This window comes from Mustela erminea, chromosome 10, assembly GCF_009829155.1.
Source record: "Mustela erminea isolate mMusErm1 chromosome 10, mMusErm1.Pri, whole genome shotgun sequence".
Lineage (NCBI taxonomy): Eukaryota > Metazoa > Chordata > Mammalia > Carnivora > Mustelidae > Mustela > Mustela erminea.
The window spans coordinates 45955890-45974771 of NC_045623.1; the positions used below are offsets into that span (position 1 = coordinate 45955890).

General features: G+C 39.9%; 1 protein-coding gene across 4 annotated transcripts in view; it reads right to left on the minus strand.

Moving 5' to 3' along the window:
- Nucleotides 1–5195: 5195 nt before the first annotated feature.
- ST6GALNAC3 (ST6 N-acetylgalactosaminide alpha-2,6-sialyltransferase 3) overlaps nt 5196–18882 on the minus strand; it is a 529248-nt gene continuing 515561 nt past the window's right edge. For all 4 annotated transcript variants that reach the window (XM_032360883.1, XM_032360882.1, XM_032360880.1 and 1 more), the window contains exons 4-5: nt 8543–8650; nt 5196–7490 (exon numbers count right to left, since the gene is read on the minus strand). In XM_032360883.1, coding sequence (XP_032216774.1) covers nt 7304–7490; nt 8543–8650 — 295 coding nt within the window. In that variant the 3' untranslated portion in view covers nt 5196–7303. The remainder of the gene's footprint in view (nt 7491–8542; nt 8651–18882) is intronic.

Here is an 18882-nt window from a genome sequence, read left to right on the forward strand (position 1 = left end):
GATGGATCTGTCTTATGTTAACCAAAGACCATTAAGACATTAAAAGACACGTTATTTCTACTGTTGGTAGAATTAACTCACTTGAAAGGTTGCTAGCTTACCAATTTCTGTCTTTATTTCTTTGGGTAAGGGAAATAATTTCCTATCTTTTTGGCATTATAGGACCTAGAACAATATTTTGTTCCCTAGCTTATATTGTTTGGGTGTGGGTACTGACATCCATGTGAAGAGACGTTTTTCTTAAGTATTCTTAAGAAGGATTATTGGGACGCCTGGATGGCTCAGTGGGTTCAGCTTCTGCCTTTGGCTCATGATCTCAGGGTCCTGGGATGGAGCCTTGCATCAGGCTCTCTGCTCAGCAGGGAGCCTGCTTCCCCGCATCTCTCTCCCTGCCTCTGCCTACTTGTCATCTGTCTCTCTGTGTCAAATAAATAAATAAAATCTTAAAAAAAAAAAAAAGGATTATCAACATACTTCATACAGTTGCACAAAACTAAATAATTTTTTAAAATTACATGTTACCATGGCTAAGAATATTCTGACAGAGATGGCTACATGTTTATCAAACCCTGGTCCTTTTCCTCCTGGGCACACTGAACAATACCGCCCACCTCTACCAGGCCACGTGACCGAGCTTGGATAAAATGTGGAAGGGGTGCTGCACACAGCTTCTAGACTTACACATAAAACCCTCCAATGCAGAATCCTCCATTCTCTTTCCCCATTAGCAGGCCAAATAGAGAGGCTCCCAAGGATACAGAGGCAGGCAAAGCCACATGATGGGAGGAACCTGTGTCTTTGAGTCATCCTTGGAGAGAAGCTGGTTGGAGAGAAGCATCTAAAAAAAACCTTATTCTGCTAAGTCACTGAAATGTTGGGATCATTAATTATACCTATAGCCTGCTCCAACTTGGTATGGACTCTGGGTCAAACCGCCTGGGTTCAAAAACCTCATTTCATCACTAGCTGTGCCTCCTTGGTCAAGCAACTTAACCTCTCTGTGTTTCTGTTTCTTTATATGTGACACGGTGCTAGTAACACACCTCACAGAGTGCTTAAGGGGATTGAATGAGGTATACAGCCCTATGATAAACATGGCATGTAAGTTATTATCAGTTTATTCCCAAAGAAGACTTTCATTTTAAGATTTTATCCAAATAAGGGTCACCTACAGAGTTTGGTAGAGTACTAGGAGTTGATTTATAAATGAGAAACTGCCCACATATAAGGTTTAACTTCAAGAGTGCTCAGTTTTCTAGAGAGAACATTTGGGAGCAAAAGAGAAGTTGAGGGGGAGAAAAGGAGGGTGGTAATGAAGGAAGGAGGGAGGAAAGAAGGAAGACTTCTGTATTTTAGCAACGTTATGTACTGACCCAACCTGCTCTCGGGTCTGATCAGTAAGAAAGGAAATATACCCCAGCATTAGATAGTTAATGTGGCCCAAACACGGTGTGGAGGCTGACTGACATTTTCTCTCGTCATTTTCTGCAGTAGTACGCTGGACGCCTTTCTGCCCTGGGTACTGGGTATCCTGAGTATCTCTCCCTGCCTCGCACCCGATCTCCTACTTTCCTTTTTGTCTCTCAATGAAAAATACTCTCTGGTTTTGTTCACAACTCCTCACTTATCTTGTAAAAGCTAACCAAACTGAAATATACCAGTAGCCCTTTGCCATTTAGTAAGCTTTATTCTAAGACATGGTGCCTATAAATAAAGCAATACGATGCTAGAAAAAAAGCTCACCAAGCGCACAAACCGTGCGTTTACAGTCTCTACTATAAATAGATGAAGATTACAGGTTTTTAAAGTGAATGAGAGATTTCAGCCAAAACTGTGTGAACTCAGAAAAAGGGAAGCATAAAATATACTGTATGTAATAGAAATGGGTATTTACTCAGTAGCAATGACAACAAAGTTAAACACAAGAAAATTAGTACTTTGAAGATTTGGTAACAAGGAACCATGAAATGCCCTGGTTTGTGTCCCTTTGGAGTTTCTCAGGAGACACTGCTCACTATATAGGCAAAAATATGAATATATGAAGTTGTCTATTTATTCGTCAAGATGTTCTTCACTTTTATGAAAGTGAGCTTCTATTTTTCTGAAGTCTCCAAGGCATGAACAAAGGGAAATATATCTGTGGAGAAAGAAGAGCTTTTCTACTTTATAAACAAATTGTGACTATTCTGAAAAGGGGGGAAAAAGTAGAGGACTTAAAACAAAACTAAATGAGGTCTTCTGCAAAGTTACAATGCCCAAGGACAGTTCTGATTTGATGCTTTAGCAATTTACATGGAATTTTACTCTAGTGGCTTCTCTAAGGTTCTGCAAAAACAAGCAACAAAACAAGATGCTCTCTCTGAGTCAAAGGAACCATTTTCAGAGCCTAGTGAATATAGCTTCAGAATTCTCCTCTTCCAACAGTATCATATGAGTGGACTGTGAAGAAAAAACTCTCTCAATCTCAAGTGATGATTAAGTCCTGTGGGGCGTTGGGGGTGTGACTTACTTTCCAGAAGGGTATCTGCCCTCAAAGATTGTGTGTGGTACCGAGACGGTGTGAAAACAAAAGGTAGAATTTCACCAGCCAGTGCAGGTAGGTTATTTCCCTAACAGGCAGTCGAATTGATCTGAGAATTAGGACACTTGGTTTCTGGAGCTAATCGGACAACAGGACATGCCAGTTACACCGAGCTCCCTCTATACTCAGTGGTTCTTAGAGTATCAGTGGCTTGATCATCCTCAACAACAAGGAAGTAAGATACTCACTTTTACATTCCTTAAATTAGTCCTTCAATTTCATGATAACAGAATGTGGTGCAGTCTTAGCAATAAACATAGATAACAGAAAATACGGACAATTACAGGGATGTGTTCCTTCAGTTATCTGACTGTTTCTGCAATTCAGTGTGGTTTCTCTGATCATGAGTAGAATCAACACTACTAATTGAAAGCCCTTGGATTCCAGGTTAGCTTATTTATGCATTTTTTTCAGCTACCATTCTGTGCTTAAAAAAAAAAAAAAAAAGTCATGTAAATGGTACTAGAGAAGGAGACATGAGATAAGAATTTGAGGCTCAGAACTGCCCTTAGTCTGTGTTATAGCCATGGGCACTTCTCTAGGTCTGTTTCTTCAACTCCGATATGGAGGGGTTGGATTGGCTGGTCTCTAAAACCCTTGCAGCTCTAAAAGTCTAGAATACTTACGAAGCTAGCACTGGGTCTACGAATACATATTAGAATGATGAGTTCTTGCTTTTTTTACAATGCAGTGGAGGGAAAAGCATTTTTCCCCTTATGGCTCTGGGACTGTAAATCATTCATTGTGCTAAGATTTGCCATGGCCTGATGTGGGGCAATAGAGTTTTGTTCCATGCATTCGACATGCCACATTAAACGCTAGATGGGTATGCTGTTAAAAAAAAAAGTAAACCTTCTGATTATGTTATCTTGCTTATTAAAATGAAAACTGAGCTTACAATTCGCATCCAATTAACATAACCAGGTGAAGAATTCAATGTTGCCTTTTTTCTAAGGAAGTAACAAGAGATTTTCTTCTGATGGCTTTATACCTCTGGAAAGGTCAGCAAAGTCCCCATCTCAGAATCTTGCTCCCTCAATGGCTGATTCGTTTCAAATCCTCAAAGAGTAATCTCCTTATATACTTTTCTCTTTCCACAATGGTCACAGTTCTCTAACCATATAATAAAAATCATGCAAATTTTGCTTGAGTTTTGCTTATGCCAAAGACAGGCTTATTTGAATAAGGGGACCATGTTCATTCACTTCAGTGTGAATGCAGCTTGATGGAGTGTTTTTCAGTGTGACTTGAGCTGAACTGAGATCGTCAGAGCCTACAATACAGACTGCTATCCTTTTAGGTCTGACCTGTGACAACTGTGGCATCTGTGTTCTTAGTTCTAGATACAGCAGCTTCTCCAAATTTATTCTATGGGCCAGCCATTAAGTATTATCTTACGTACACTTTACAATAAATATGTTTAATTTGGATTTTTGCTTTATTTTTTCATCAGGATTCAAAAATGTAAACCAATAAATTTCACGGAAGTCTAAAATAGGTTTTCTGTGATTCATACACATCACTGAAAAATATAGGATTACGGGTATGCTTTTAGACACACACACACACTCCCACACTGACTCTATGTGCATATATACAAACATCTTTCCAAATTGATTTTTCTTTGATAGCAAGGTAAGATATAGTGTAGAAGTTTTCTAATTCACATTGCTATCATAACAATATAAATCATTACTATTTAATCACTAGGCTACCTTAGGAAGGACTCAAAACATTCATTTTAAAACTTTTTTAAAATTTCCTTGCTTTTTTCTAGAGTTCGGCAGTATTAGAAATAATATTTACTTTATTATGTCTAGCTTGCGTGTTTTTAACACTAATTTCAGCACATTGTGGCCATTTTCAGTAGTCCATTTGCCTAGACCCTTGGATGGAATTGAAATGCCTTTGTTTTTTACAGATATTAATTGACTTCTGGAATACATATACAACAGTGATAAGTGAATTCAGTCGAATTCTTCAATGTTTAGCTGCTGGATGAAAACTTTCAGTTGGCTAGAACCAATGAAATTGGCCAGAAATTTGTGTGACAAGTTTGAATTTCTCCTTCGTCATTCTCTTCTGTATCCATAAATCTTAGATGACAAATTTCTTAATATGGGAAAAATTACACTTTGTATTTCCACTAGATTTAGGAAGCCGAGGGTAGAGAAGAACAGGAAATGGAAGCAGAGAACATTAAGACTGCAGAGAAAAGTTAGTTATGTGATTCTACCAAGATGCTGATTACACTGGAAATCATCCAATTAGGTTTCCAAATTGAGAATATGGTTTTTTTGTTTCTCACTTTTAGAAAAAGGAGGCGAGAGACAACAGTAATAGAAAGTGGGGTTGGGGCTCAGTTAAGGAAAAAAGGGGGAAGAGAAAGCAAGGAAGGTGGGGGGAGGGTCCCCTCATCCCTGCGGAGGAAACACTGACTTTTCTACACACCTCCTGCCTCAGCGCAACTGTGGCGTGGCAAAATCTCCTCCGTGTGCAAGAGGCAGGGGAGCCGGAGAAGGGGGCAAAATTTCTTATTAGTAAGGACTAAAACAAATCGATTTAACCCTCTGTTTACCAGAATACTAAATAAATTATGTCATTCCCTGAAGCATTCTGATATTCAAGTGTTCCTTTTTATTTAAAAGTGGAACTTCAGTATCACAACAGGGGGGAAAACCATTTGTATGACAATTTTAACATTTGCATCTGTTTATTTTTCTTGAGTGGGCATTTCTACCAGGCATTCACTCAACAAAACCTGACATACATACAACTGAAAAGCACACAAGGAAACATCAGAAGTATTGATGGAAATGGCCTTTGGCCATTTTCTTGGCTCTGGTATTGGTGTTATCCAAACGGGGGCAGAGAGCAGCAAAGAGACTTTTGCCCAGGATGGCCCCATTTGAGAACTTATCATGGGACCCAGCACTGGTAAGGACCTGCAGAGAGCTGCCGACGTGAAATGCGTCATCACTTTCATTCTCCAAATCATTCTGTCAGTTAAGCTCGGCTGTGTCTTTTGAATCATTTGCAAGGGTATTTTTGGTCTCTCGGTTTCTGTCAGCAAATCAACCCTCTCGTATCTAATGAGCAATGAGTGTATGGAGAACAATGTCATCTCAAGATGGGGACAGGAAACTGTATTTCTCTGCGTTAATTTCCTCCTGTTGCCCCTGCTTCATTAGTTTTTCTCTACCTAAAAAGAGTCATTCTAAGAAAAAAAAAAAAAAAATCTAAAGTAGTTATGCTCACAGGAGTCCTAGTCTATGGCCAGGACCATCCTTGTGATATTTTCTGCATAATCCTCATATAATATATTGTATTTGGCACTGGAATCAACTGGTTACTAGTCTACATAAATGCTATTCTACACAAATATTAGCAGAGGCAAAGATCTGGAATATATCAAAGCAATGAACAAATTACAGATCATCTGCTAAGGAGATGTCAGAATGTGCAGGGAACAGCCCAGGGGGGTGGCATCACATGGGACAGCATATGTATAAGGACTTTAAATTACAAAGCACTTTGGACATTAAGGTCGTTATTAGTGTTGTATTATGGTATAACAACTGATAACACTGTGGGGATAATAAACCCCAAGAAGGCAAAAGCTCTGGTCAGATTTAATACCAGGAACCATTTCCTCTCCATGCCTAACAGTTGGCACTTGGCAATGATAATGTAATGGATGGAGAGATGCATCTGAGCCTATAAAGTAGAAATTTGAATATATAAATATATATTATGAAGTATGGTAGGATACAAATTGATGTAAAAATATGCTTTGCTTTCCTTGTTTCATGATTTTAAAAAGCATATATTTTTGTGTTGTTGGATGTTGAAGCAGAGAACCAAACCCTTTTGGTTATGTTTTAAGAATGCTTTCACAGTATATGTTATTACAGTGTTGGTATCTTATATGTTAAATAGCTTTCTGAAATATTTAGGACTCAACCAAAAATAACTAAGCAATAATAGAGATCACTCTAGTGACATGTTTAGTTATATTGTTTGGGGTAGTGAGAATGGAGTGGTGAGATTGAAAATTCATCAAGATTTGCTAGTTGGACCATTTTGAATTAAGTGTTTGAACTCTTGAAGGATCCTGATGGGTAGGGTGTCCATGGCATCTTCTTTGTTCCTTAGGAAATGGCCTGAGGCTTTAGCTGAGGGAGGAACTCTAGGACCATGTTCTGTCAGGAAGAGATTCCTTCCCTGCCTCTGGGCTAACAAGTAACTGTGGTACAGTACTTGTGCCCAGATAGCATTTCTTGGATCAGTGTTTGACAATCAACAAGATGGTAGAGCTGCTCGAGTTCAAGAGACTGGAGAGTCAACCTTGCCTCACCAGGCCAAATCCCATGGCTTTTGAAAGGTAGTCACTGTTGAAGAATTCTGAGCAGCTATCCTGAAGGATAATCTTCCCATTTCTTAGGTCACTGCTGTCTTGTTACTGGCCTTCATTTCAATTCCAGTTAAATTATAAAGTGCAGTATGTAATGTTGAACCTTCAGAAAGAATGTGAAGAGCACATCCACCCTCCATGAAATCCCAAGTTCAAATTACTGGCAGAGTCACCATCCGTTTCGGAGAATGTACAGAAACTTGATCATCACCGTTGTCTTTCCCATCACCATCATCAGCATCGTCAGCATCACAGTTGTGGTATTATGATCACGTCAAGTGTTGTGGCAAGATCGGAAAGAACTAACATCAAGACACTGTCCAGTTTGGGTGTGTGAATATTATCCTGTGATTCTTGGCCCATTTAGCAAACACTTTCTTTTCAGTGATAAACCTATGCCCCCCATATGGAGCATGTTCATGAAGAAAATATTCATCACACTCATCTCTTCCTTGTTCATAGTAATGATAAGGGACTTTTCTATATCCTTCTGTCCTAAAAAAAGAAAAAAAGAAAAGGAGAGAAGAATTGAGATGAAGAATGGAGCATTCACTTGCAAGAATCCATTATGTGCCCAGTAAATGCATTTACTTGCAAACCATGCATGATTCTGGTCCATGAACTCAGTTAAAAGCTATTATGTATAAAAGCTTTTAGGAAGATGTACCAGATCCTTAGTGCCTTAATAAATCATATAAAATTTATATATCACACCAATTGCATTCAAACATATACCTATCTTGGAAGAAGGAAATGGTGTATAATGGAGGCAAACTTCAGATAGCCTGATGCCCTTGCAGAGCTTGAAGAAGCCTTGTGATTTTTTAGGGTAAGATATTTCGTACATCTGTGCTCCATTATACTTACAGTTAGGGTAGAAATATTTCATGATGAAGACTGTGGCTTAGTTACCATTTTGACACTGTGATTAAAATGCTGAGTTATATGGTACCATCTGTAGTGGGGAAATAAATTTCAACACCTGGATGAAACAAGGAGGGTTCATTTTATTAAATAATTAGAAATGATCCCTCTCTATCAGGATATACTGTGGATGAACACATGTATTTTAAATCTGGATCTGGCAGATTACTTATTAGTAAACTATAATTTCCAGGAATTTTTGTTAAACTGTTAGCTTCTATAAGCTTCAGGACATTTTGTCCCTCAAGATCAAATATAACCATTGCGTAGCTAGCTATCCATCAAGCCATTAGAGCAGCAGAAATGACAAACTTACTTTGCAAATTAAATAACCACTAAACTTGTTCTGTATTTCCAAGCCACAGATCCCTGCTATGCCACTGATTAAGGGGAAACTGTTCCTTCTGACATTTGACATTAGGTGGTGGAAAATATCTTTCTTTTTATCACCCCTAAAAGTCACAACTTGATGCACTGACAATAAAATGTCATGTCAGCAAAGAGCACCGGGAAATAATTGTTGCTTTATCTGTTTCTCCGATTTATGGTATTGAAATGAATTGTGATATTTTGACAAGATATCAGAATTGGAGATGCATAAAAATAATTTCCTGTGATCTTACTTGCAGTAGGTGTCATTTATCATCCCGTAGACGTGAATGCCATAACAGGCATCCATGGCCAGAATGAAGGTAAACCATCCCGTGCTGAGATAAGAGCCAGACTGGACTCTGTGGGAGGAACAAGGACAAACAGCAACAAGAAACAAAACAAAACAAACAAAAAACACACAGAACAACAATAAAGTGTGGTGAGAAACGAGCAACCTTCTATCAAACACATAGCACTTGTTATCAGGAAAAAGCATTAAGAAATTTGACAATCTGTCAAAGATACACACTTATTTTGAATTATCTCTGAATAATTTATAGGCATGCTCTCACTCTTACTACCTTAAGCCTAGAAGCTATGCTGTATGGAAGAGAAGCCATATGGCAAATATCTGAAGTCAAATAATCCTGCTCCCTTCGGGTAAAAAAATAATTCATTTGATTTTCCGTAAGACACAAATTAGTGCTGTATATCAGAGGACAGATTTTCTAAAGTTGCTTGGAGCCCTGATGGGAACTGAATGATAATGGTGTTATCTTGCTTACCTGGACATATCACTTTCTTTAAGACTCGTAGGGTTTCCGAGTGTAAATTGCATACAATGTAGGTGAACGGCTTGCTCTATGAAAGCATCTGGAAAGTTTTCCTTCACTGATTTCTAGGCATCATGAAACAAGACTTTTCCTTTGTATGACCTATGCTACCAACACATATTTACTGAACACCTACTATGTGCAATCACTGTTGTAGATGTTGTTGATACTGCAATTATCAAAGCAATCAAAGATTTTCTCTTCATAGATTTGGAGGTGGCTGTGCTCAGAAAGCCTCTTTGAAAATGGAAATAAAGATCTGGTTTGGGGTGGGGAGAAGAAGGTTGTTATTGGTAGTGGGGTATGAACCGGAAGAAGCCATGTGGAGCACACTGGAAAAGAAGGTCTTATGTGTGCAGTCTTTTGACTCTCATCTCGGCTGTATTAAGAATGGGCTTTGAGAGGTTATGATTCCAGGGTCTTGGGATCAAGCCCATGTTGGGCTCTCTGCTCAGCGAAAGTCAGCTTCTCCCTCTCCCTGCTGCTCCCCCTGCTCACACTCTCTGTCAAACAAATAAATAAAATCTTAAAAAAAGAAAATGGGCTTCAAGCCGGACCACTTCCTTTATAAGAGGTAAGGAGCTCTCACATTCTGTGCCTGGCTATTGTCTTGTGTGGGTATACCATTCCCTGTTTCAGACTCAATGTGTACTCCTTTGTTCTGCTTCAGTATGTGTGCTACATGACCTCTGGTCAACCACATACTCTGTCTGTCCCCTGCCAAGAGCAGACAGGGTCCTTTGGTTGCCTGTAGGCGGAGGTCTCTGAATCAGCTGCCAGGAGGACACAAAGGCCATATGGACCAAGGCTCACTTTTAGAGCTGATCTTGTTCTGTCTCTTTTCTATGTGAGTAAAGCACTGCTCCATCCAGTGTTTGACTGTGTTGTGTTTTTCTTGGCAATTCAAATAAGACACAGTGGGAAGAGGTGCTTGGACTTCTACCTCTGGTAATAGCAGACAGATGTCACTTGCTCAGCAGACCATATGAGAGAAAAGTGTTCCAGGAAGAGGAAAGGTAAAGGGTAAAATCACAAAGATGGAAGTGTGCTTGGTATGTTTACGGAAAAATGGGAATCATAGTAACCAAAGGAAGAGAGTGGCTGATGTAGTTAGGTGTCTGTCTGATGGGAAGGGTCTGCCAAATTTCAAAGGCTCGGAATACTGAATGAAAAGCTGGATCTCCATACTTGGCTTTAGCCAAGGGGACCCAATCCATCCAAAATGGGTAACTGTCTATCTCCTTAATCTCTTCCCATAGGAGCATTTGGGTCTCACCAGGCTATCTGGCAACTGTGCAGCACCACTTCTAAAAAGACTACATTTCATACCTTCCACCTAGACTTCCTGGCATACTGGAGCATAGCCAGCTCTTCTAGAAATGGACACTTAGCCCTGATAACCACTCTGTGGGTACCCCTCCTGCCAGTAATCACTTTCCACTGATGTCCTATATTGATGTAGTTCTCCAGTACCAATCCGTCAATGTGCTATAATTAGAACCCTGGATCCTTTGATTCCTTTTTTTTTTTTTTTTTTCAAAACAGGCATTGTTTAATATCAATTGATTGGCAACATGTAAGCATTTCAGGAGAAACACTAGCTCACAGAGGGGTATGATAACTGGGTTTTCTCACTTCTATTTTAATTGACTTTGGATGATCTGTAAGGAGAGACAAAGCCAGTCCATATACATCCATCTGCTCTGCTCACTTGCCACTGAGTCTGAAATGCCTCCTTGTAAGTCATTTTCCTTTGTATTGCCTGGTGAGTCTTCTAAATGGAAAATATTCCAGAAACAGGATCATATAGAGTTATATGCACTTTCCTCCAGGATAAGAATAGTAGCAGCAGCATGGGTTAGGAATGAGTGCCAAGTGGGTGGGAAGATGTACCAGAGGAGGTAGAACACACTCAAGAACAACTCTGCTTATTATACAATTTAACTCGCTGTCCATCCTGTCTTCTGGAGTCTGGAGGAGGGGCAGCAACGATGACATCTGCTTAACGCACCATCTGCTTAAAAGTCCTTATTTGAAAATTGGGAGAGATCAGAAGAGGCAAGAGTCTTGATTAAAAGCTCCCACACTGAGTCTAGAAATTTTGTCTGCGTACTGATTTTTTTCCAGTTACATTCCTCCTTGAACTGTATCTCCTTTTTACCTCTTTTTGCCTTCTCATTCTACTTTTTAAATTTTTTCTAACCTTTCTATCCTTTTTCATTACTAGGCTGGCCACACACTAGCAGAGATCACTAAAAATTACAGCATTTATTTGTACATGATAAGAAAAACAGATCTCATTTATTTGTTTTTTTTAAACAGAAATTTATTGCAATCCTATGCCAGAAGTTAGTGATGAAATAATTTATATATATTTTAAATGCACATGGAACCCAGTGCAGGGTTTGAACTCACCACCTTGAGGTCAAGATCTGAGCTGAGAGCTCTGGAGTCAGAGGCCGAACCCACTAAGCCACCCAGGTGCCCTGTGATGAATATTCTCTTGAAGAACACATGGTCTAGTGGGGGTAGCACACCCATCAAGACAATCACAGTACATGTATCAAAGCACAAGCCCAGGTATGTTTCAGAGTCAGTACAGAGTGCAGTATGGAATTGAGAGTGTGGATACCTAGTTTCAAATTCCAGCTTTGCTGCTACCAAGCCTTGGACAAGGTATTTAACCTCTGTGGGTCATCTTAGTTTCCTTGTCTCCAAAGTGAGATAGTTGAACTAAGTCATATCTAAGGTTTGTTCCAATCTTAAAACCAAATGCTTCTGTGATCATCACCCTCAACTGTCCATCTGTTTTAAGCCTTACCCATTCTACAGTCATATGCTCCACACATGCTGAATGTGAAACTAACAAATGAGTTAATCAGTCAGATAACATTTAATGCCCACTTGTGTGGTAGGCATGCCACTAAATGTCCGAGGCATATATAAAGAGGGTGTAAAAAGTTTTACCTCATAATGGTGATGGCTATAGTCACTAAACTTTTCCCTCTTTCACATTACTGCTCATGGAACGTGCTGGAATGGCTGTCCAAGACCAAGGACACAATGAGATCACAGTATTGAGAGTAAAGCTTAATTTGAGTGAGAGAAAAAGGAAACCGAAATTAGGGCAAATTTTCTTCTTTTTATGTGGTTTTCTAGAAGTCAGTTTGTCCATAGAGAGGCTGTCAAGGACAAAGATAACATTATAGTTCCAGCCTAAAGTGTGGTGGGGGGAGGGGAGGTCATTTGTGTGACGTGTGGATCTCTACTCTGCAAAACAAGTTCTCCTGGCTCATTCTGGTCCAATTCAGATAGTCACTCTGAGTGGTCAACAGCAAACTTTCAGGACAGAAGCAAAGGATAAATAGGGCACAGTCATCAAAGTGGTTCCTCTTCCTATCTGTCTTCTCTTCACCCCAGGAAAAGAAGGTCATGGATTTCAAAATTTGGCATCTGGTCAACTTATCATCTTATCAAACGATAAGGAAATTTTACCATGTCTCTGATACTTGATGACTTTTAAACCTAACCAATTACTTTTAAGCAAAACCTTATTTTGTTTCTGGATAGACAGATCATAATAGTTAGGCTGAAAATCTTCATGTAAGCTGTGTTGCCTTCGGTTCTGACTGCGGGGACTCATACTTCTTAAGTGCCCCGTCCTAAAAACAGCACTTTAATGAGACAGTTGCATTTTCTCTCTCTGGTGCCTCTGATAAATTTGGGTTGTGAAATCATGTGAGGTTTCTTACCCATAGTACATGCTGGGGATAGCAAAGTGGTTTCTCCTCAGAATACTTGGAGCTAATGTCATCTACAGAATACTTATAGTGGCATAATGGCAACTGCTAGATTAATCCAGAAACTCTTCTGAAGAATTGCTCGGGTGATCCGAGTCCCTAACGGAATTCACTGGCCTGGATGGCACTGGTTCTGGAAATACTTGTAGCTACATCACTCCAAACTCCTGCTGGGTGGGTGTGCTAGAGATGAGGATGTATAAATTACACCCAAGTAGACCTCTGGAGGCTCAATGAAAGTAAGAAAAAGACTGGAGCCGACCTATGTGAAATTGTTTACGCTTTTCAGCTAGAAGAGATCTAGGGATAACTATCAGATGCTTTTAAAAATTCTTCAAGGGTCTCCTCTGGGGCCAAATATTGTCTTGTAATTTGTCAGTCATGCACGCGGCGCTAACTATGTACCAGCTGGCCATCAGCCATAGCACTTTTTATACCTTCTACATTTGGAGATCGATAAAAACAATTATTGTCATCTACAAATAAACAATCAAGATTCCCATAGGGATGATAAGAGAATTTAAAGCCCTAATTCAATACAATAAGAAAGCTTAAATTAACGTGGCAGAATAATGAGCTGTGCAGAGGAAAATAAAGGCAGGAGTGTTAAGAGGAAGCAATCAATCATTTGTTTCCACTGGCCAAGCTTTGCATCCCACTGCTCCTTGGTAATCAAGGTACTTACTACTTGGAAACTACTTAAATTTACTCGCTCATCTCTTGGAAAAATGATGCTGTCAACACCTTGATATAGCACATGCTTGAAGGCATATCATTTAAAATATGATCTTTCATCTAGTTTATTACCAATAAAATATAAGCTACCTTGCCCCTTGATGTTTACTTACTGTTGCTTGATGTCTAAAGGTCATCACATGCCCACAGGGATTCGTTGTCTGTCAAGCTCTCCTTATTTTTACCAGTCCCAATCTTTTTGGCTGTCAGCATGCTTCATTCACCTGTACTTTTGCTTCTGAGCATGCTCTCTCATCTTCTCATTTCTGGAAACATACTGTGAAGCACTTTCTTCCTATTGCCTGGCAAGCTCGAACTTTCTAATGAGCGAGATTTCCCTTCTGGGGAATTTTAGGGGAGGAACTGAAGAAACTAAAATGGATACTCTTCAGAAGAAAATGGGATTACACTGAATCTACTATTTATTCACAGGATGCTCTGCTAATTATTGAACACCATTATCTCAGTGGCTTGGGTTCTGAACTCAAAAAACTGGCCTTTGATGGATGAAATAATAGCACTTTCTCTATATCAGAGTTTCTCAATCTCAGCACTATTGATATTTTAGATGAGACAATTCTTGGTTGGGGGAGGGTGCTGCTCTGAGCAGTGAGTTCTTTTTCGTAGCTCACCAGATTCCTCTGTGTTCCCAGATCACCTGTGCCCTAAAAGGGCAATAGATCTCTTGACTCCCCAGTGCCTATTCTTGATTTGGGTGGCTTGCCTTGAAGATGTCCCTGATCCTAAAAATCCAGGTTCTCCTTATCTACAGTTCCTATTCTGCCCACTCTACTCACTGTCCCACTAGTTTTCTTCAACCAGCCAAATACCTTACTTCTTTCTCTTTCTTTACAAACCTATCCGAAGCCATTCAGTTTTGCTGAATACTAAATCATTATTATCTTACCTTTTAATACAACCCTAGGAATCAGCACATTCACTTGGTCTAGACCCAAAGGGCAAGTCCTGACTTGCACTGGGGAGTGTGCAATGGGAAAAGGAACAAGGATGAGGAGTCCAGTTGCTTCAGTCTCTGGCTGCTTCCTCTTCACGGAATGGCTCCTTGGGGGGCCTTTGGCTCAAACTCTGCAGCCTAAATTTTACTGTTTCTTACTCATTTCTTCAATGAACTGATGAAAACAAGGCCTGGGGCACTCCAAGCGAACATTTTAAAGGCATAATTATCATTTATCAAAGCCCAAAGGGGATCAAGACCCTCCCAGTAATGGAGGTTTGTTGGAGAGCACAATATTGGCAGCAGCGTCTGAAATCTGCTACACTCAGGAGTAAAAAGGGAATTTAAGAAAAGAATTAATCAATATTTCATGTCTTGTTTTAACACTATTGGATCTCCGTTCTCTCATCAATATACTACACTGGCAGGATAAACAAAAATAGCAAAGTAAGTTTCCATATACCTTCCTAGGGAGAAGGAATGCCTGACAGAATACAGATTATTCAATTAAAAACATTCTTTCCCCCATTTTTTTTCAAAAGCCTGTGGATAATGAAAGGATACATTCAAACAAAAAGACTGGGCAAGAAAAACAGCTGATGATTATCAGTAGCACCTTGGGATTCAATCTAATATTGTGAACCAGTCTAATGGAAGCAGAGCTCAAAGTGTGGAAACAATTTCAGCTGTCCCCAAGTCATATATTTTTGTATATTATTCGATAGTCAGGGGCTATGGAAATACTCTGGAGTTTTCCCATTATATTAACACTGTATATTTGTACTATCTATCAATGGGACATGCCCAGCAAATCTTTAGGCAGCAACAACTTTCTGCAAATCAGGCAGCAGAATTCTCGATCTTGGATTGAATCATTTGCAAATGGACGTAAACTTCTCAAATGAATAAAAATATCATACCGTGAATGGTGATTCTTAAGAGAATGCACCAAATGAAAGGAATCTAGACCTGAAATACAATGAAAAATGGACCGTGAGTAAACGGAGAAAGCAGTAAATCTTAGAGGAAGACTGCCTTACCCTCCCAATCAGCTCATGTGAAATGCCCATGCTAATCAGTAGGCACTTGGACTGTGAATGTAACAAATAGTTTTCCTGCTATAGAATCAACAGGACTCCCTGACTCGTGATGAATGCAACGAAATTGTACAAAAGGAGCATAATAAGAAACGACTGTGTTCTTTTCAAAATGTACATTTAAAAGTAAAATGGTACAGCTCCCAAAGGTATGATTTATGGCTGCTGTAGAAATAGAAGATACCACTCACAAAAATTACTTTGTTCATTCATCTCAGAAATTAAAAGGTTATTTTGCTTTTGCCCTTTGGCTTTAAAGCCCCTTCAGTTGGAAATCTTGATTTCTGGGATTTTGTTCACTTTCTTAGATGAACAGTGGAACCTCAGGAATGGCAGGGAGGCATGGTGGAGAGCTCATGGGCCCACTTCATTAAGGCAGGTCTGGTTCCTTAACCATACGGTATTGACTGACAGGTATTCCCTCCAAATTCTTACACTGAAATGCTAATGCCCAAATTCTTACATTGGAGATGTTGCTTTAGGGAGGTAATTAGCTTTGTATGAGGTCATGAGGATGGAGCCCTTGTGATGGCATTTGTGACCTTCCAAGAAGAAGAGACACCGGAGCTCTCTTTTTTCCCATCATGTGAGAACACAGTGAGAAATCTGCGAGCCAGAAAGAGAGTTCTCACCAGAAACTGTCCATGCTAGCACTCTGGAGACTTCCAGCCTCCAGAACTGTGAGAAAAATCAATTTCTGTTGTGTTCAGTCTAGGGTATTTTGTTATGCCAGCCCAAGCAGGCTAAGACAATGGGCATCTCTGCCACAAACCTAAACTCCTCACTCTCTTTTCCAGGACTTCTCGTGAACTCTCTCTTCTAGTTATGTGTGTCCATTTTTCGCTCCTTAAGCACATCTTGTATATGTCCGTTTCTGTCTTTTCTCACTTTGCTAACGTATACCTTCTTTCTTCCTGAAATGCTCTCCCCTACATCCTCTTCAGTTTCTTTTCTTTTCTTTTCTTTTTTTTTAAGATTTTATTTATTTATTTGACAGAGAGAGATCACAAGTAGGCAGAGAGGCAGGCAGAGAGAGAGAGGAGGAAGCAGGCTCCCTGCTGAGCAGAGAGCCCGATGCGGGACTCGATCCCAGGACCCTGAGATCCTGACCTGAGCCGAAGGCAGCGGCTTAACCCACTGAGCCACCCAGGCGCCCCACCTCTTCAGTTTCTAATCTCATTAAGTTTATTCTGCTTCCTCTCATCCATTCACACTGTGGGACTGTGTCCGGGAAATACCAGGGACAAGTTGGGGGAGACAGACTTGATGACCATGTTTAGAAATAGGGCTATCAAGGAAGTAATTCCCTGCAAGTGGTGAAGGGGATTCCTTTCCCAGTTGGGAGCAAGAGCTGATCTGTGGATTAAAGCTAAATAACACCAGGCAGAAAAAGGGGAAGGAAGAGAGCCTTTCAAACAGAGGGAATGGCTTTTGCAGTTGCACTGAGGCATGAGAATAAAGGGAATACTGAATAGTTCTCCGCTGTCCTCTTATCTGGACTGGACCTCAAAACAGCATCAGTGTTTATTTTCATAATAGATTATTGGTTAGAGACAGGATGCGTACATAACACTGATTTATTTTTCTTCCTTACATTACACTTTGAAATATTAGAGATATCTTGATGTTCTATATAGCTAGTCTTTTCAGATGATGGAAATTTATGGATCTGGAGAAAAGTATCTAGGGAAAAATTGGCAGAATTATGTTTTTTTCTTCCTCATTAAATTCCTCATTAATTCAGAACTGTGAACAAATGTAAACAATATACGACTAAGAATAAAAACAATTAAAATATGTGTGATGACAACGGATGTACCCAGTAGTGTTCGTCTGTGTTATAAACCAAGTTACAAGTCATGAGCAAACTTCTCTGATCTTCACTTACCACCAAGCAGCGTTCCTCAATACACACCTAGAGGCTCTTGACCTCCGTTTAAAGGGGAAACAGTTTTTACATAAGCATCAAATTTACTGATTTTTTTTTTTTTTGACAAATGGAATTGAAAACAAATACCATTAATGCTGCTTTAAGGATGTGAGTCCTTTAAAATACCTTTTGGCTCTAGAAACGCTGACCTAACTCTAAAGCAACCTCTTCTATAGGAAGAGATGCTACAGTTGCTACAGTGTCCTTTTTTTTTTTTTTTTAAAGATTTTATTTATTTATTTGACAGAGAGAAATCACAAGTAGATGGAGAGGCAGGCAGAGAGAGAGAGAGGGAAGCAGGCTCTCCGCTGAGCAGAGAGCCCGATGCGGGACTCGATCCCAGGACTCTGAGATCATGACCTGAGCCGAAGGCAGCGGCTTAACCCACTGAGCCACCCAGGCGCCCTACAGTGTCCTTTTATACCTAATCTCTATTTCCAAACTCTCTTTGCCCTGGACCTCTGGTTTACCTAAATGGCCCATAATTCCGATGACATGAGAAATTAGGGACAGCCTGTGTAGGTTCTGGTCTCAGACTATTCAGGCTACTCCAGAGGCCCTTGTCTCAATAATCTTAGACCTTCTTTCAACCTTCCAGTGCTAGATTGTACTGTTCATTCCCTCCCCAAACATAGCTTGCTTATGAGTGCAGTAACTTCCCTGCCTCCTTGACTTTGGGCTTGGTCAATGACTTGCTTTGACCAATGGAACAGAATTAGTGATAGTTCCCAGAAGAGAATTTAAAAAGCATCACATGGTTCCCATTTTTTACACATCTCCCCTCCATCATGAGAAGAATGCCACCCAGTAAGGGGTGCTTCTTTAGCCTGGTTCCTGGGATGAGGACACCCATGCCCCAGACATGAACTCAAAACTGGAGCCAAGTTCAGCTAAGCTTAGCGGACTTATAGCTGATAGCAAACCTGTGAGCAGGAAATAAATGTTCTTTAAGCTATTGAGTTTCAGGGTTATTTGTTACTTAGAAAAGAGCTGACTAAATTTTTTTTTTATTAGTAATAATAATTGCTATCATTTATGGGGCATTTATGTGTAGTAGACATTGTTCCAAGAGCTGTGCATGGGTCATGTCATTTAATCCTCACAACAACCCTGACCTGTAGGGAGTATTAATGCCCCCATTATACAAATGAAGGTTTGGGAAGATATAATAAACTACTTGCCCAAAGGCAGCTAACACCAGAAAACTCAGGTTCTTAACTAAGTTCTTTCTCAGTCATTGG